The sequence below is a fragment of the Lactuca virosa genome, chromosome 2, assembly GCF_052849685.1.
Source record: "Lactuca virosa cultivar CGN04683 chromosome 2, Lactuca_virosa_CGN04683_v6, whole genome shotgun sequence".
NCBI classification, from domain to species: domain Eukaryota; kingdom Viridiplantae; phylum Streptophyta; class Magnoliopsida; order Asterales; family Asteraceae; genus Lactuca; species Lactuca virosa.
In genome coordinates, this window is record NC_136427.1 from 267,608,208 (window position 1) to 267,628,358 (window position 20,151).

At 35.6% G+C, this 20,151-nt stretch overlaps 2 protein-coding genes and 1 long non-coding RNA gene across 3 annotated transcripts; 1 reads left to right on the forward strand and 2 right to left on the reverse strand.

Annotated features, from left to right (window-relative positions):
• Positions 1-7,432: 7,432 nt before the first annotated feature.
• On the forward strand, positions 7,433-8,008 carry LOC145158485 (secreted RxLR effector protein 161-like). The gene has a single exon (XM_079077377.1). It carries the CDS (start codon positions 7,433-7,435, stop codon positions 8,006-8,008), a length of 576 nt encoding a protein of 191 aa, XP_078933503.1.
• A 2,185-nt stretch (positions 8,009-10,193) lies between these two features.
• On the reverse strand, positions 10,194-11,208 carry LOC145156978 (uncharacterized). The gene is made up of 2 exons (XR_013737018.1): positions 11,100-11,208; positions 10,194-10,496 (listed from the first exon to the last, which is right to left on the reverse strand). It is a non-coding gene; the product is annotated as an uncharacterized LOC145156978 (long non-coding RNA).
• Positions 11,209-13,560: 2,352 nt separating this feature from the next.
• Positions 13,561-18,959, reverse strand: LOC145161025 (ethylene-insensitive protein 2.2-like). The gene is made up of 8 exons (XM_079080450.1): positions 18,693-18,959; positions 17,767-18,100; positions 17,582-17,668; positions 17,377-17,487; positions 16,945-17,160; positions 16,680-16,865; positions 14,292-16,598; positions 13,561-14,211 (listed from the first exon to the last, which is right to left on the reverse strand). The coding sequence occupies exons 2-8, from the start codon at positions 18,013-18,015 to the stop codon at positions 13,828-13,830; spliced, it is 3,540 nt and encodes a 1,179-aa protein (XP_078936576.1). The 5' UTR covers positions 18,016-18,100; positions 18,693-18,959; the 3' UTR covers positions 13,561-13,827.
• Between the last annotated feature and the right edge of the window lie 1,192 nt (positions 18,960-20,151).

Sequence of the window (20,151 nt, forward strand, 5' to 3'; positions counted from 1 at the left end):
GAATATGCTTAGCCCTACTCAGACCCTTTGTGAGGGGATCTGCTGGGTTATCTTCAGATGACACCCTCTTTACTATAAGATGGCCTTCTTCAACTCTATGTCTAATGAAATGGTACTTTCTGTCGATATGTCTGGTCTTACCATGATCTCTCGGTTCCTTTGTCAAGGCAACCGCTCCTTCATTATCGCAGAACAGTTCCATAGGCTCCTGGATGGTTGGAACAACTCCGAGATCCCCGATGAAGTTCCTCAACCAAGCTGCTTCTTTCGACGCTTCACTTGCTGCAATGTACTCTGATTCACAAGTAGAATCAGCCACCGTATTTTGCTTGGAACTCTTCCAAGTAACTGCTCCTCCATTCAGTAAAAATACCCAGCCCGACTGAGAACGGAAGTTATCTCTATCCGTCTGAAAGTTGGCATCACTGTAACCATCTACTCTCAAAGTATCACTGCCACCAAGCACAAGAACCCAGTCCTTTGTCCTTCGCAAATACTTGAGTATATTCTTAACTGCTATCCAATGAGCTCTACCTGGGTTTCCCTGATAGCGACTGACCATGCTCAAAGCAAATGCCACATCAGGGCGAGTACATGTCATAGCGTACATGATCGATCCGACAGCGGAAGCATAAGGTACACGACTCATGTCATCTATTTCAACATCTGTACTCGGGCATTGAGTCTTACTCAATTTGGTATTGCTCTGGATAGGTAGCTCTCCCTTCTTGGAGTTTTCCATACTAAACCTCTTTAGTACCTTATCCAAGTATGTGCTCTGACTAAGTCCAATTAGTCTCTTCTTTCTATCTCTCAATATTCTAATCCCAAGAATATAGGCAGCTTCTCCAAGGTCTTTCATGGCAAAACACTTTCCAAGCCAAGACTTAACTTCTTTCAAGGTTGGAACATCGTTACCAATGAGTAATATGTCATCGACATATAACACCAGAAAAGTTACTATACTCCCACTAGCCTTGATATACACACAAAACTCATCTTCACTTCTAGAGAAACCAAACTCTTTGACTTTCTCATGGAAGCAAAGATTCCAACTGCGAGATGCTTGTTTCAATCCATAAATGGATTTCTCAAGCTTGCACACTCTATTGGGGAACTTTGCATCAACAAAACCCTCTGGCTGACTCATGTAAACATCTTCAGCCAACTTCCCATTAAGGAAAGCAGTTTTGACATCCATCTGCCAGATTTCATAATCATGAAAGGCAGCTATGGCGAGCAATATCCTAATAGATTTAATCTTAGCTACTGGTGAGAAGGTCTCATCATAGTCAACCCCTGGGGTTTGAGTGAAACCTTTTGCAACCAGTCGAGCCTTGAATGTGTGCACATTTCCATCCATGTCTGTCTTCTTCTTGAAGATTCATTTGCACCCAACTGTCTTACGACCTGGTGCACTATCAACCAAATTCCAAACTTGGTTGTCATACATGGACTTAATCTCGCTGTCCATTGCCTCTTTCCACTTGGAAGCCTCTGGGCCTGCCATTGCTTCCTTATAAGTGACTGGTTCATCTAAGTTTACCAGTGTTCTGTCACTTATGAATGTGTCACCATCTGAAGTAATATGAAAACCATACAACTCAGGTGGCACACTCACCCTAGTGGATCTTCTAAGAGGTAATGAGTTATCAATTGGTTCAACAGGAACTGTTTCCTCTGGTTGAATGCTAGTGTCATCTAAGGTTCCTTCATTGGCTGAATCTTGAATTTCTTCAAGGTCAATAGTGCTCCCACTGTCCTCTTTGAATATGAGCTCTCTTTCAAGAAAGACTCCTCTTCGTGCTACAAAGACCACGTTCTCACTAGGCCTGTAGAACAAATATCCAAAAGACTGCTTTGGGTAACCAATGAAAACACATTTCTCACTTCTAGCTGCTAGCTTGTCGTGAGTCTCTCGTCTTACGAAAGCTTCACAACCCCAGACTTTAATGTGTGCTAACGAGGGAACTTTCCCTGTCCACATTTCGTGAGGTGTTTTGGCAACCTTCTTTGTAGGGACAAGATTGAGGATGTGGGCGGCTGTCTCTAAGGCATACCCCCAGAAGTGAATAGGAAGCGAAGCCCGACTCATCATAGAACGAACCATGTCTAACAAGGTTCGATTGCGCCTCTCAGCTACACCATTTAACTGTGGTTTCCTAGGAGGAGTCAATTGTGAGACTATCCCACATTCTTTCAGATAGTCGTTAAACTCGATACTAAGATACTCCCCGCCTCTATCGGATCTAAGTATCTTTATCTTTCTGCCCAATTGATTTTCGACTTCATGCTTAAACTCTTTGAACTTTTCAAAAGTTTCTGACTTATGCTTGATCAAGTAGATATATCCATATCTGCTATAATCGTCAGTGAAGGTCACATAGAATCGATTAGCATCTCTTGTAGTTGATCTGAAGGGTCCACACACATCCGTGTGTATGAGATCCAACAGACCTTCACCTCTTTCACAAGACCCTGTGAATGGTGATTTTGTCATCTTTCCCAAAAGACAAGATTCACACATATCATCTGACTTTAGGTCAAATGATTCCAACACTCCATCCTTTTGGAGTTGGGCTATGCGTTTCTTGTTAATGTATCCAAGACGACAATGCCACAAGCATGCCTTGTCCACACTATTAGACAAGTCAATATTAAGTACACTATTTCCTAGGCTATCAACACAAGTCACTGTTTCATACACACCATTACAAGGTAAAGCTTCAAACATAAAAACACCATTCTTATAAACAGAAATTGAACCATTCAAATCATTAAAAGAATATGTAAAACCTTGTCTGAACAATGCATGAAATGAAATAATGTTTCTCGTCATCTCAGACGAATAGCAACAATTTATTAAATCTAATCTAACATCATTACTAAGCAGAAGCTGATAAACTCCGATCTTGGTTACTGGTGAAGACTTTCTGTTTCCCATGATCAGGTTTATCCTTCCTCGCTCTATCTCCTCACTTTCCTTTAGACCCTGCAAATCAGAACAGATATGAAAACCACATCCTGTATCAAGGACCCATGAACGAGAAGATAATGAGTTATTAGCAGAAATAGTGTAAATGCCTGCCGAAGATGGCTTCACTTTGCCATCCTTGATATCTTGCAGATATTGTGGGCAAGATCTCTTCCAATGCCCCTTTTGGTTGCAGTAAAAGCAAACAGCCTCTTTTGGATCAGAAACATGGGGAGTGGAACCATTGGGCTTAGCCTTTGGGCCATTACTAGATGACCCAACTTGAGCCTTGCTCTTCCAGTTTTGCTTGGGAGGACCTTTCCTCTTTTTCCCCTTTCCCTGTCCAATAGCCAAAACAGGGGCACTAGCAGGTGTGGAGGGTATACTTTTACCCTTCATCCCTGCCTCAGCTGTCTGCAACAAGTTGTGCAATTGGGCCAAGGTCTGCTCAGTATTGTTCAAATGGTAAGTTAGAATAAACTGACCATAACATTCAGGAAGTGAGTTCAAGACCATGTCAATGGCCAATTCCTCATCAAAGTGAATATTGAGCTTGACCAAACGCTCTATGTAGCATTGCATTCTTTGCACATGTGACACTACCGACTCCCCATCCTTCATCTTGCAAGCCATGAGTGACTTGACTACTTCGAACTTTTCTTGACGAGCTCGCTTATGGTACTTTTCCATAAGGTCCTTGTTCATCTCGAAAGGCCAGTAGTCCTCATAGTACCTCTGCAGTTCTGGGGACATAGTTGCCACCATGATGCATGCCACTTTGGTAGCATCATCGTAATGTTTCTTGTAGGCAGCAAGATCTTCAGGAGTAGCTTCATTCTCATCAAGCTCTTTGAGCTCCTTTTCAAGAACATATTCTTTGTTCTCGAAACGAAGAGCCATCTTGATGTTGCGCATCCAATCGTTATAGTTTGAGCCATCCATAACGACTTTGGAGCATATATTGAGCAAAGAGAAGTTTTGGTTGGAGGAGGATGAAGCAGAAGTGTTTCCAGGAGTAGACATCTGAAAAGAAAGAAAGTTTTAGTTAGATTTCAAGATACCTTAATAGAATAACCCAAAGATATAATATCAAGGTTAGGATCCAACTATGAAGATTCACAACTTAGAAATGGGATGCCGAGATCCAAGTGCAAATTTCATAAAGGTAGGTGAATGACGATTCACCAATTCCACCATTAGACGAAACAAACGAAGTGAAATTCCTAATTCTTTTGAGATACATTGAAACTATTCAATGGCATGTTTTAATCTCAGATTATGCTCTTCTATTTGTGACTGGGATGCCGAGGATCACAAACAAGATGTGAATAACCATGCAAATGTGCTTGGTAACCTCATTGTCTTTATCATTAACTATTGATGTGCTGGTAAACCACACACGCTCCATCAAAATGACAATTATGAGATACCCATTACTACTCTTTATTAGTGCCTTTTAGTGTGCTGGTTAACCACACACGCTCCACTAACGACCAATAAAGCATAATGTGCAATTTCATGGATTAGCATACTTTTCACATTTTTCCTAAAGTAACTAGAGTTGGGATTTTGAAAATAATGTTCTAGTACTTTCTTTAATATCATTATACTTTTAATGAGAAGTAGTTGTCCTATCAAATCCGTTCTGCTAACGACCCTCCACTAATCAAGGAAGCGGTGGGTGAGAGTGGACACCCATTCAACTACCATTTTATAGGCAGTTTCCTTATACCCCCCTTATAGATTAGCTTCGTGAATGAGGCATACTAGCGATTTGACTGACCATGTTCTTATACATATATAATATTAAACTTTTAATTATATAATATATATATATAAGGTGTGTTTTAAAACATTTTAAAACTTCAAGGGTTTATAAATTTCGAAATTTAAGCTATTAAATTTAAATTTAAATAAACCAATTAGCTAGATTTAATATTTATCTTTTAATTAACTATTAATCAAATTATTAAATCTTGTAAGGATTATCTAATTAAATTAATCCATTAATTTAATCCTAATCCTTATCCCTCTAAATTTCGAAAATTAGGGTAAGGATAATTATCCAATTAATCTAATTAAGTAACAATTATCCAAAACAAGAAACCCTAGTTATCCTCTAGCATATTTCGAAATTTACAAGGGAGGAGGCTAGGGTTTTCAAAACCCTAACCCTAATTTCGATTAGGGTTCTTTGGAGGCTAGGGTTTTCGAAAAAAACTTTTGATCCAAAACCCTAGAAATCGAAAATTTGGCCTTTAGGGTTTAATAGCTATAAACCCTAATTTGCAATTCAACAATTGTAGCAATTCAATTTAAAACAATAATGGCTCTGATACCACTGATGGGTTTTAGGTAAAACAAATAAACTAGAAACAATTCCTAAGTTCACATGCAACCTACTTTGGATCTATGTTTTAACTATTGAACATACAACTTTGAATTGCAAAACAAGAACCCTAGAGGAGAGAGGCTAATTTCGAAATTAACAAACTAGGGTTTAGGAGTTACATACCTTTCAATTGTTATAGCAAACAATTGATAATCCTCTTGATCTTGATCTTGATCTTCTTGGAAGCTTAGCACCACAAGTGTAATGCCTCTAATGGAATCACACCCAAACTAGCAAGAAGGAAAGTAGAAGAGAGAGAGGAGAGGGAGTATGCAAAATCTCGGCCTTAGGATTTCTTCAAAAGAAAGAGTGACCAAAAACATGAACCAGGAGGCTCCTTATATAGCTGAGGGATCTAGGGTTTAAGGGAAACCCTAGTTATCCTTTGCTTAGGGCCTAAGCAAACCCAAGGGCCTTATCCAAGCCCCTATGGACGAAATTATTAGGGTTTCCCCTAAAGATTTCGTCCACCCTCTTCCAAGGGGGTTCTAGAGCCTTCCACTCAACTATTAGATAATTGCAAACTAGTCCCTGCACCTTATAATTAATTCTTTTAACCCCAAAATCAATTCTGATTAATTTCTGGCTAACAATTAATTAAACATAATGATTTCTAATTAATATATTAATCCATTAACATATTAATAAATCATTTATATATATATATTAATTTATTAATCTTATAAATTAATATCTCTCCTTTCATAATTTCCTTGTCCAGTTGCTAGGTTGAGGGCAACCCAAAAGGACTGTGCTGCTATCAATTCAAGTACATACCAATTATAGTTATGGGCTTAGACACCTAATCCAACACAAATGAGGGTTGATGAGCAAAAACCTTCATGAAGAGCATGTATTGGCATTTTGAAGCAATAACATCATGTATGAACGTAAAGATCGAAGGTTTACGTAATTATTGAGCCTTGAGATGATAGATCTATAGTTTAGAGTGATAGATCTGGTTGAAATAGTCTGAATAAGAAATCAGATCAAAGGGACTCGCCGAGTCCATACCCTGACTCGACGAGTCGGCAATGGTTTGTCCCGATGGATTGATTGTGCGACAACTCGGCGAGTTGGGGGTCAACTCGACGAGTTGAGCTGGACTTTTGAGACTTCTGAGGATACGAGGGGACTCGACGAGTCGCAGGAGTGCACTCGACGAGTCGGGTCAAACTTGGACTGTTGACTCGAGTTTGACTTCTGTTGACTTTGGGGTTTTGGTCAACATATGTGATAGAGACCTTGGAGGGGTAAAATGGTCTTTTACCCACTTTAAAGAGTTAGAAAGAGAAATAACCGCCTTCGATTATCTGAGTCGTGAAAAGAGTATTAATAAGAGATATTCATCCTCTGTGTTAGGAGGAGGCTAGTTCGAGATCCGAGCGCGAGGTTATTTGCTCACCTGCTAGCCGAGGTGAGTCTTCTCACTATACATTACCTAGAGTGGTAACTATGTGCAGACCGGAGGGTCTTATGTGTTATGTGTATGTTTGAGTTTATGTGCATTGTGATATATGTATGCTATGTGTTATATAGACCGGACCGGAGGGTCCAACGACTTACGAGGCCAGAGGGTCCTCGAGTAGACCGGATCGGAGGGTCCAACGATTTAGACCGGACCGGAGGGTCCAACGAGCTAGACCGGACCGGAGGGTCCAATGAGCTACGAGACTGGAGGGTCCCGCTGAGACACATTGATCGAAGGGTCATACCGAGTTATAGCCTCGAGTGGCTATGTGTTGTATGTGGTATTTTGGGGAACTCACTAAGCTTTGTGCTTACCGTGTTATGTGTTATGTGTTTCAGGTTTCTCAGGATCGCGAGACGACACCGGCTTGATTGTACACACCAGAGAAAGAGTTATGTTTGAGGATCCTGGATTTTTAATGGAGTTGTATTTTGTAATTTGAATAAACGAGATTTCTATACAATACGTTATGAAAAGTATACGATTTTAAAATGAAAAATTCGTTTGAAAAATTACGGTGTTACATCCAATGCTATGAAATTTCATTTGTCCTTTTCCATCTAATATTAAAGTTTTAATCAGTGAAGGGCAATCAATGTCTAATCCAGAAGTATATTGTCATCATGTGGGTAAACTTAATTTCTTTACTTACACTCGACCTGATCTTGCTTTTACAGTTCAACATCATAGCCAATTTATGTCAAATCCAAGATTATCTCATTTTGAAGCTGCTATGCACACTTTGAGGTACATCAATAATGATCCAAATCAAGGATTAGTCTTTAATAACCAAGAAGATTTCAAGCTACAAGCTTTTTGTGATTCTAACTGGGCTGCATGTCCTCCGTCAAGAAGAAGTATCAATGGCTTTTTTATTGTATTGGGAGGAAGTCCAATTTCATGGAAGTCCAGGAAACAAGTAACCATATCATTGTCATCAGCAGAAGCTGAATATCGAAGCATGAGATGTGTCAATGTTGAATTAGCATGGTTATCAAGAATCCTACATGAGATAAATGTACCCAATGTGACTATTATTCATGTTAAATGTAATAGTCAAGCAACACTATATATTGCTAAAAATTCGTTTTTTCACAAACGTACTAAGCATGTAGAACTCGATTGTCGTTTTGTAAGAGAAAAGTTAAAAGATGGATTGATTTCTCTATAATATGTTCCAACTCAATCACAATTGGTTGGTATGAAGATTGTCTCCCACTCTCCAACTTGAGGGGGGATGTTGGTATTTATTATGAAGATTGTCACGTCAGCACAATTAGTTAGTCAGTTAGAATTAGTTAGACAGTAAGAATTGATAGTTCTTTTTCTGAGTATGTATATATGTTAGGTCATTGTAACTATTTTCATTCAGTTGATTTAGAGAAAATTTTCAACCATTTCTTCTCTTCTCTTTCTCTCTCTCTCTCCATTTTTCAGGAATCAAGAAGGTGTATATACATACAATATTAATTGGAAGAGACGCAGAAGAAAATATACATGTGTGTTTAGTTTTCTTTAAAAAAAAGGTCTGGTTAAATGATGGATGTTTGCTTCAAAATGTTCCATAAATCAACAATATGACAAGAAAGACAAGTTTATTTCATATGGTTAATATCAACTTGTTCAAAAAGAAAGAAGGAAAAATTGTGGACGTTGTAACACCATAAGTGTGTTCGTGTTTTTTAAAAGAGATAAGCGTGTTCCGTTGGATTCAATGAATATCAAGGTTTAAATAAATTCAGATAAAATGATATTTTTATAAGATCTGACAAAAAAAAATTGTTAAAGACGAGGCAAATGACCTAAAATGGATGAAAATGTGGTATCTAGCAAAAATTTGTACGAGTTGAATAAGAAAACGCCAAGTATTTAATATATTTACTTGTTAACAATATTATATTCGATTGAAACTATCATATATTAATATCACTAGGTATAAGACTCATGTATTACATGTGTTAATTAAAAAAATTAAATATAAAGATCTAAATATTTAAGAACTTGGGATTTATAAAAAAATAAGAAAAATAATGAATTATTAAAATTGATTTTTTTATCTTTTAAATTTAAATAAATAAACAAAATAAACTAATGAGTTTTAATTTGAGAATTTTAAAATAAGAAGGTAAGTCCATTAATGAAATTGATATTCATTTATTACTACATTTATCGTAATTATTACATTAAAGTATTATGTGAAATTTATAAAAATAAAAAAACTCATTAAATGACATGTGGAAAAGAAATTAATTCAAAATAACCACAAAATGACATTTGATAAATTGAATGAGAGTGTGACATGTGACAAAAAAAATATTCATTTATTATAGTAGACTAGGTGTGAAACCCGTGTATTACACAAGTTGATTAAAAATAATTATATATGAAGATATAAATATTAAGTATTTTTTTTAAAGAAAACATTAAATATCAAAATGTAAACATTAAGTATTTTTTAAAATAAAATTTCAAAATATATACAAACAAAATCATGAATAAATAAACAATTCAATTTATACTAATAAAGCAGAAAAATCATTATATTTTGACCATTTAAGTTTTTTTTAGTTTGTCAATAAAAAGCAACAAAGTTTGATTATTTTTTCTATATATACCATTTTACCTAAAATGACAATGAACTTAAAAAAAACATGTCAATTTTGAGTTATATATTTTGAAGGCAACACATTAAAATTTGAAAATATAAGGAAACAAATTAATGACACATTAATTACTTTCTATAACCTAACAATTAGATAGTTATTTAAGAAAATCAAAAATTATCACAAAATGACAAATGTAAATTAATTTCTAAGAATTAACCACAAAATTATATGTGTCAAAATGCATGAAAATGTGACATGTGGCAAAAAGATTTTTATTTATTAGTATGGATTAGAGTAGATTTATTAGAGTAGATTTTAATTTTATTATTGGATTTCAAACTTAATATAAAATCGTAATAACATTCAAGTTTGATTTTTAGTTTCTATATAGGCCCTGCTTTATAATTTCAAATTCAATAACTAGTTTATTTGGGCCTTCATATTACTTATGGAGTTTACTTGGGCCATACTTTTGGACAACTTAAACAAAATATATATATATATATATATATATATATATATATATATATATATATATATATATATATATATATATATATATACACGAGAATTGGATAGTAGGGTAAGGAAATACGACGTCATGATGTGTAATCGTTTGGACATTTGTGCCTCGTAAACATTGCTACTACAATCATGATAATTTAAATCCACTAAAGTACAAGTATTTTGGTAACTTGTATTGTAATAAAAGTGTAAGATTTATCAAAAGAAACAATTCTAAACATAGAGTTGAAGGAACCATATCATATCATATAATATTATAATCACACGTATAAGAAAATAGAAAGAAATATTTGGAATCTGTATCATAATTTATTAACTTTACATATTTATTTATTGGAAGAGACTTGAACTCCATATGGTGGTGCAGGAGGTCCGTAATACTGAGGAGTTATTGCTTCTTTGCGAGCACGATTTCTTCCAAACAGATAACATCCAATCGCAGCAATCAAGAACAATAGGATTAGAGGCAACGATATCACAATAACAAACCCCATCGATTTAATTCAAACCTTTTCTTGCTCAAACAAACTGCGATCATATCAACAACATTTATTAATCAATGATGCAAGGATTCCCATTTTAGAATTTAGGGTAGCAAAAACACACAAACTAAAAGGGCTAATCACATCTTAGTTGAAGATCAATTAAGATTTGACCCTTGATTTACTCAGATTTGCAATTTGTTTATTTCCCTTGGACGGATACTAGTAACTGTGCATCACTAGAGCGAACTAGCTTTCACTTTCGGGTTCAATTTCAAATAACGTATGATAAATTCTGCAACTTATTAAGGGCACCCTGTGAATTAATCGATTAATTTTGATCTGAAACTCCGCATATTTCCGGCGATGAATTTGTTGATGAACAAGTGAAACGAAAACTATGTTTTAGTGATTGCTCAGATTTGGATCAGTGCATATAACTGTATATAAATTCACTTTCATCGGAAAAAATAGATCGATTAATCCAAACATAAGCAGAAAAAAAAATCCAAGACGAGTTTGCAGAGAATTGAGATCAAACAATTGCCGAATTCGCGCTAAAAACAGAGGGGAAAAAACATTGAACTTTGAAGGTGGTTGTATGATTCAGTTACTGAAAACTATGAATATTAAATTTCCACAGACGTACCTCTAATTTCTGCTGGGAGCTCTCCTCCGGAGAAAGAGAGAGATGGCTGATGAGTGATCAGGGGGAAAATTGTCACGAAAAGATGCTTCTGGGCTGATGTATTTATGTGCGGTGCAACTACGCGGCTTCTTATCGTTTTTACCGGATGCTTTAAAAAAATGGGTTTAAAAAATCGGTTTGAACCGGTGGGTCGAACGGTTAAACCGGAAATCAGGTAAATGAGTATTAGCCATGATTTTATGTTTATTTTTGGAGCGAAATGAACCAATTGGTTTTTGGTTTTTACAAAAAAAGAAAAAAAAAACCCGGGTTAAATGAGACAGGTTAAATTGAATAAAACCACATGGAAATAAAATATTTTGCATAACAAACTTAAGTGGTTTTTTCATATCCATTTAGACTTTTTTTTTTAAATTAAATAAAAACACATGACAAACGTTATGAAGCGTGTGTATTCATCTAAGACTATATTTTGTTTCGATATTATACTTTATTTTCTTTTTGATGTATGTAGATTGATGTAAAACTTATGGTTATATGATTTTTTTAAATTTATTTGGAGTGATGTACAACTTGTTTTTATGTTTATTTTAAATGTTTTAACTTTTTTATATGTGTATTTTTAATGTATGAACTTATTTATTTGTGTGTGCAGAAAATTAAAAAAAAAACATGAAAAATCTAGAAATCCGGTTGAACGGACCGTTAAATATCAGTTGAACTGAGAACCGGTCACCATATCGGTTCAATTAAAAAACCGGTTTTTAAACCATTGTTTTTTCCTAAAAAATAATTTAGATTATTGAAGTATAAGAATACTAAAAGTTAATTAATTATGTAAATTAGAATTATTATTTATAACAAATTGTCTTACGAATTACATAAAATAATTAAGATATCCCTAATTTTATTTAGTTGTTAAGTTGAATTATAGAAATGTTTGATATACGAATTGAATTTCATTTTAAGTTTGACTATATTTGTAATGTTTTTTTATAATACACTTAATAAAATGGAGATATGGACTGGGTAAACCTGTGTGTGTGTGTGATGAGCACTTTAAGTCTTATATCACTTGAAATGAAAGAAGGTTAATGTTATCTCGGGTTTGATATGGAGGATATGATTTGATAGTCAAGTTTGATTTTGAGCTAAGAACTGATGCTTAAAAGAATGAGACAGAGAGTAGAGTGTTGTAAAGATCTTGTTTAGCTTGGAGATTTTACTTTGGTGTATATAGATGAGTGATAATGATACAGAATATACTTAATGGAAATAGTCAAAGCTAATATCAACACGTCGAACACTTTGAGACCATGTTTATAATATCTTAATCCTAACAATAAGCATAAGAATGAAAAAGAAATAAAATAGAATCATAAAAATTAACTATTGGAGCTCCCATATTTGGCCCAAAAAAGGCACACTTGAAAACACGATCATACCACTTAGATCCTGAGAAAGGCTGGTACATTGAGCACATGGGACCTTTACAGTCTTGAGGCCAAACTAGTATGGGTGCCCCTTCATTGGTGTGTCATTGAGGAAAAGCCCTTCAGCCCCAATAGGTTCTTCCGTACGTTTGCATCATAGTCCAAGTATCGGATGTCAGGGTGTTCAATTTGTGCAATACTTATGAACGTCCTCATGCCCTTTTCACTGTGTTTCTTGCATTACCCCCCTTCATTGAAAGGGGACCTGACCTTTAGCATTATTTAACTTCGTTCATACAAATCGCAATCTCCACATCCTTCACTATATCCAACAGACCTGACCTTTAGTTTGTCCTTGTATAATGGTTTTCTTTTTTTTTAAATGATAGGAAATCACCTAACACTTGTCAAGAATCAGAACATATCTAATGTCACTTATCAAGTTTTGATGACTATTGTTAGGAAGTAATACGGATAACAAATGAAACTAAAAGCACATAAAGACATTATTTATGTGGTCCGGTCAAGATGACAAGCGTGTATGGGTAAGAAGAGAGTATTCTTTATTTATGATTTCTCAAACAGAAATTACAAAAATTATTCAACAAAGATTCGTCTACTCACTAGAATTCAAAATACAAATAAATAACTAGCGGATATCTTTATTTATAGACTATGGATTAGACCTAAAATAAAAAGATCATTAACCCATAGACCAATAAAAAGTGTCAACTAATCGCAATCCACTATAATCCCTTCTTTAATAGTTATTTATTTCAAAATTTTTTTAGTAATTGTTTCTAACTCTAGATATAGGTTACACGATTAATGCAAAACAATATCTTTCGGCTTTATTTTAGTTTCTTCTAACAATTTCATACATCTAAATTTGAATACAAGAGCATAGAAATGGTTTAACCACTACTTGGTTGATATCCAAATCCATTTTCTATTTTCTTTAGCTTTCAACCGGTTTAATTCATGAGTCACCCCAATAACCATTGAATTATGGAATACCATTCAGTCTATTGACAGGTAAAAACTATGAAATCATTAATTAATCGCTACAAAAACAATGACAAAATTTTGGAATAATTGGCATAATTTTTTGTTTCCAATTCCATTCCTTCAATAACCTCTTCAACAACATCAAAACTCCAAAGAAAGAAAATCAACCATCGATTCCTTTTTGTCGTCCACGTAAAAACATTTACAAACCACATAACGACAACAACCTCCTTTCTAATCTCGACTCCCAAACCCAAACAAAACTGGGCATTTCGGGTCAATCACAATCACAACCCATAAGATGCTGACAAGGCAGTCTTGTGGGGCCCATTTAATCCATCTGGAGTCATTGCCGGCTTATTCGACAACCGCCGTTTATATCGCTTGAGAACAGACGCCAAGTTCTCTTTTCCTTTCGGGAACGCCACGTCACCCGCCGCAGTCCCTGTTCGACCTTTTCTACAAGAAATCGCAATCTCCACATCCTTCACTATATCCAACAGACTGGCGGCCGTCGTACATCTACCCTTGCTCTGTTTCGCCGGCGGCGGAAGACTGGTTGCTGATTTCGGCGGAGACACCTTTCGCTGCTGGTAGGAAGTCGGAAGTTGCAGACAGAAACATGGATTCATTGCGGCCCGTGGTTTGGAGAACGCTAGCTCTAGGATACCCTAAAACAATCACACAACAATATACTCAAAAATCCGATCAACACAAAATCCGATCATCGGGGATAAAAGAAAAACGTTACCTGAAGACGATTAAGAACATAAGTGTATTTCCCCCAAAGCTCCGGCCGGCTTTCCATGAGCGAAAGCTCAAGAACCCTATGTATACACCACACACCAAAGCTTGTTATCAAATCAGCCCTCCAGACACAACCTTCCCCACAATTGGGAATCGAGGTCACCAGATCGATTTTCATCCCCGAATCGCCGCCGTGAGGCGCCCCGTTCATCTCCTTACTCTCGACTTCATACAGGAACCGCTCCCTAGCGGCTACGCGGTCAACAAGGTCTTCGTCAAGACCACTGTTCTGCTGAAACAACCAATCGGATCCTTCAAGTTTCAAGAGCTTCACGATACAAAGCCTCAAAGATTTCAGAAGATTTGCTTCTAAATCAACCCCAGAACCAATTTCTTGACTGTTTAAATTCATCCTACTGTTGTTTGATTTTTCGGCTACACCAAATTGTTCGAAAGGTTGTCTGGACCAAATGGACCATGTATCTACTCCTGAACTTAACTGGTAAGAACCGGCATAGGCGGAAGGAGCCCCGGATCTATTATACGAAGGGCCTGAATACATCGACAGATCATGCATTTTCCGGCCTAGAGTTCCATCACGAGGAAGCGAGGGCATACTGTAATATCTCTTCTCGTTTACATTGCTATGCATCGTTTCAGGATACTGATTCTGGTATGACCTTTCTGGTTGCATTGAGCTGTTCCTGGACACAACCGGATCTGGAAACCCAGGTGGCTTTGCTGGGCTCACACCGTTTTGCAGACCTTTCGTTAAAGAATACGGAGCTTTATAGTTTGCTGAAGAACCAAATGATGGTGATTTTGGGGTTAGTGACTCCATTTGATTCATATAAGACTTGATTTGATACCCATGAACAGTAGCTGGTTGATCATCGAACCCAACAGAAGCTTGAGGAATTCGAAGACCATTAGAAGATGATTGAAGACGGAGGCTATGGTATCGCTTTTCACCAGGGTCCATCACATTGAGATTTGATCGTTGTGCATACGCGTCTAGTATTTGCTTTTGGTTCGATAACAATGAAGACGAGCTTGGGCCCAGGTGAACCCCGTAAATCGAATCGGTAGTCGTTTGCACACTCTGATGTGGTGTTGCCTTCGAATTCATGTTCACCTTAGAATTGATTCCGAGTAATTTGTCAAGTTTTCTTGCTTTTGCTTCCTGCGTTGGTTCACCATGGAAATCGAAAAGTTGGCCCCAAAATTCGTCAAGAACTGCAGCTAATTGGCGCCTTGCAGCCCGACCCAATCCGGCTAACTTTGACCAACTTCCGGTGCCGCTACCCACATCATCGTGTTTCAAACCGAGACTTCTAAACGATCCTGGTCCTTCGGGTGATACTGCTAAATGGTTCGTTTCAGAGACTACTTTAGGTGATTCTTCTATCTGCCATGGATTTGTTGAATGTTCTTTCTGTGAATTCCCGTCTATACTCAACGTCTTTTCGATCGATTCAGATTCTTGGTTTTTCAAGTTGCTTCTATCTTCAACGCCTGGAACAGCTGTTCCTGTTCCTGATTCCTCTGGTGGCGATGATGGTAATAAGATATCAGATGAATGTTCATCTATGGTAGTCAAACGAGAACCTTTCTCAGGTTCCATGATTTCTTCAGGCAAATCAAGCTGACGAGTGGATTTTTGTGAATCTGAATGGTACTCCGGTGATGTTTCCTGCTCAATTCCATGTTGGGTCCTCTCATTCAGTGATGAATCGTGAACAATTTCTGGTTTCGAACTTGCAGACTGCAAAGGGGTTACCACAAGCCAAAGCATAAGAAAGAATGAAAGAGACGCAGTGAGAAGAAGGACAGAATAAGGACTTGAAATCGATCCACCACTGCCTAAATTCCATCTGATATTACTTGCCCAATCGCTGTTTCCAAACATCATTTCAACCACAAACACAATTGCTAGACTGAGCATCCCAATAAACGTGATCAACACAAAAAACTCGAGAACCCTAGAAATTTTATTCACCCCCATTACCGATCTTGATGTTGCAATCCGAAAAAGGGGAATCACAGATGATGGAAGCAAAAGAGCCACCAAAATCTGAGTGAAGATTAGGAGCTGATATGTACCCTCTGCCCCAGATTGCCATGAACATAAGAGAGCTAGAATAATGGTGATGAATCTGATTGTTGAGTGATGAAACCATCCTGGGATGTTGATTTTGAAGAAATCATGAAGAATAGGTTGACCACCGAATTTCCAGGTCAACGCTGTAGTATGATTTGAAAGCAACAGGATCACTATCAACGCAAAAGATCCAATCACACCCCTAAATACCTGCCATAAAAATCGTGATCTGTAAAACAGGGATGAACAAAAGGGCATTTTCGAAATGTAAAATCTTGAATAGCATCAAACCTGATCCATTAAAGACAAGGCATCTTGAAAAGTAAGCAAATCAAGCCCAGAACTGTAGAAAACATTTGCTGCTGAGTTCATTAGAACATAATTTACAAGAAAAACACCACTGAAAACACCCGAAATGGCGAAAAGATGATCAAGACACAATGCTCCTTTTGAAACATGTTCTTGTCCCTGATTTTGCTGAAAAAAAAGAAAACAATAACTCCATTAAAGATTATTCCACATGAAAATATGCAACTCAAAGATAAAGATGAGTTACCTTCACAATAGATGAATGAAGATAAAAATTATGAGGCATAATACTTGCACCAAGAAGACTAATCAATGCCAAAACACTTTCCCCATTAAATCTTGTTAGCATGCCACCACTCATGGAGAGTGATGTATCCGGTTGACTCACAACCACACCAAAAAGATAAGAAAGTAACGCAACCGTTGCTAAACACATGCACATAAACTTAGCTTTACCACTCTCCTAAATTAAAAATCACACCAAATTAGTTATAAAATAAATGATTGATTTAAGGAAAAAGTTCCATAAGAAACCACAACTTTACACAAAACCAAAATACCAGGCGATTCACATGATTTACATGTTCACATGTGATCCCTTTCTGATGCACATGTGAAATTGTGAATCGTCTGGTTTCTTGGTTCAATCAAAAGATTGAGCTCATTGACTAATGTTTACCAACAAATTGGAGAAAATAGGGAATAGAAAAGCATCGAAAGAAGTCAAGAAAACACAAGTGAACAACCCCATGCCGAACATCAAGTTAAGTCCATGTGCTACGCCCAAAATCTATCAAAATACGCGTATTTATAAGTTAACATTTAAGAAAGTATAATGGCGAAACCATAATAATTGAGAGGGATATATATAAAGGGTGTAATACCATAGAAAGATCTAAAGCAATCATGGAAAGTTCGGCTTCGATCCCTAAGAAGATACACGTTAATGCATCGTACTCTGAACTACATATCTACATGAGTAAAAAGAATCAAGATAACTTTATTAACTCCATAATTCAAGAAATTATGAAACAAACCCATGATCCAAAAATCAAGAATTCAGTTATACCTGTGCAAGATCTTTTCCAGTGACCACTGCAATGGAAGCTGAGAGGTATTGACAAAGAACAGCAGATAAACTAAAGACAGACATGGGTATGATTAGATCGTACCCAAAACGGGCCCCACCTTCGATTGATGCAACCCATTTTCCAGGATCGATGTATGTAATTGCTATGAAAAGTACTGGTAAAACAGCAGGAAACAGTCTCTGTAGGACGCTGGATTTGGGTTTTGAGATTAGGGCATCCGTGTCCATTTCAGAAACTTTAGTAACAAAAATTAAATTATAAATTTGGAGTCGCCTGATGATCAATTAGAAGGTCACATAATAGGCACTCCCACTGCAGAAAAAAAATAATAATCAAGAATCGGTGACAACTTTAAAAAGAATCAAAAGCATGAAACATTTCTATAGCGAATTGAAAAACTAAAGAGTCATGTTACACAATCTAAAGATATAACATACTTATAACGCTCTTGAATTGACTTACGAAAACCCACTCCAAAAGAATTTACGAAAACATTTTGATATACTAAATGCATCGATGAAAGTTGTATATAGAACAGAATAACATAAAAGTAACTCCTTTTCAAGAAATATGCATAAAAGCATAAAACTTTGCAAGCAACCCAGATCTCCATCATCGCCATAAAACCCCAAAACTCCCAAATTTAATGAAGTTTGTGGAAACTGAAAAGTGAAAACCCCACAAATATGAAGCCTGGGATCTATCTGATTAGATTGCAGACCTGTACCTATCTATCTAATAAAGATTCAAGAAAACTAGAGCAAAGTCAGCAAACCCATGTCATGAAAATTAGAAAATAAAAAGTCAAACAGGACTTATCAGAGTATTAAATACGTTATAGATAGGGTTTTATCATTGCTGTTATTACAAAGCGGTTATCTTTTCTGGCTTTTCTTGATGTTACCTTTTTGAGTTCCGATGAGAGCTTGAGAAAATCAAGAATCTGTCATATGTTCAGAGCCGATCAGATGGGGTTTAAAGATCGTAGGAAAGAAAGGAAAAGATGTTTCAGAGATGGAGAGAGGAAGGGGTATAGATATAGATGTGTGTATGTATATATAAGATATACAGTGGCCTAGGGAAGCTATCTTGTAGTCGGAGAAAGGGAACTGAGAGCCTATGAGAAGAAGAAGAGAGATGAATTTCTCCCACTTGTGACTTTAAAAAGAGTAGCTTTTTTAGGGCACGAGTATATAGAATTCAGTGATAATTTGTATTTTGTAGTGATAATAAATGTTTTTAAAAAATTGCCATTTTTAATACCCCAAATATTTACAAATATTTAATTCTTTATAACATGCTTAAAAGTATCGTTTTTTTAGAGTCATGATACATTTGTAATTGTTATTTAAATAAGATACAATAAGATACACGAGACCATATTCAAATAACTATATTTTTACATTAAAAATTGTATATGTATTGATATAGTGATTTATTTTCGATACTAAGTATAAGATTCATGTATTATATGAGTTAATTTTATATATATATATATATATATATATATATATATATATATAAAAGTCTAAATATTTAAAAACTTTGGATTTATAAAAAAAATAAGAAAAATAATGAATTATTAAAATTGATTTTTTTATTTTTTAAATTTTAATAAATAAACAAAATAAACTAATGAGCTTTTTGGAATTTTGAAATAAGAAGGTACGTTTGTTAATGAAATTGATATTAATTTATTATTACATTTATTGTAATTATTTATTAAAATAGAAAACCAATAAAATGACATGTGGAAAAGAAATTTATTCAAAATAACCACAAAATGACATTTGACAATTTGACATGTAGCAAAAAAAACATTCGTTTATTAGAGTAGATATTATATACATATAAATGATTTAAGTGTTTTTTATATGGATTTCAAAATATTGGTTGTTTTATCACTTTTTCATAAATTCATCTTACATATTTTGATTTTTTTTAATAACTAAATTACTAAGAGCTAGACAAACAAACGGATAATATCTATTGGACATTTATAAAAAAATTGCATTATAAATGTCATCTTTATTGAGTTTTATGGAATCAAAATGTTAGTATTTTGGAAAATCCATAAAAGCAAAAAAAAAAAAAAAAAAAAGTAGTGAGGATAACACAACACAACAGGGGTTTCATTTCCGTATTATAAGAAGACGCATGCCTTATGGGACGAGATATCGTTGGTATCCTTGACACCTCGATGCATATGTGGTAATTGCACATGTAGAATTAAGAGAATATTAATTGAATCAATAGAAAATGGGAACAAATTCATGATGGGACTAAATAGCAACTTCTTGACCATAAGGGACTCAAACTCTGGCAATGAAACGACACATACATGTATGAACTATCATCTTGAT

Excerpts from the sequence above, each read along its gene's own strand:
- LOC145158485 (XM_079077377.1), top strand. The coding sequence starts at position 7,433 with ATGTCTAATCCAGAAGTATATTGTCATCATGTGGGTAAACTTAATTTC.
- LOC145161025 (XM_079080450.1), bottom strand. The coding sequence starts at position 18,015 with ATGGACACGGATGCCCTAATCTCAAAACCCAAATCCAGCGTCCTACAG. Across the intron at positions 16,866-16,944 it reads TTCATTCATCTATTGTGAAG|CAAAATCAGGGACAAGAACA; the intron begins GTAACTCATCTT and ends CTTTTTTTTCAG. Across the intron at positions 14,212-14,291 it reads ATGTTCTTAATCGTCTTCAG|GGTATCCTAGAGCTAGCGTT; the intron begins GTAACGTTTTTC and ends TGATTGTTTTAG.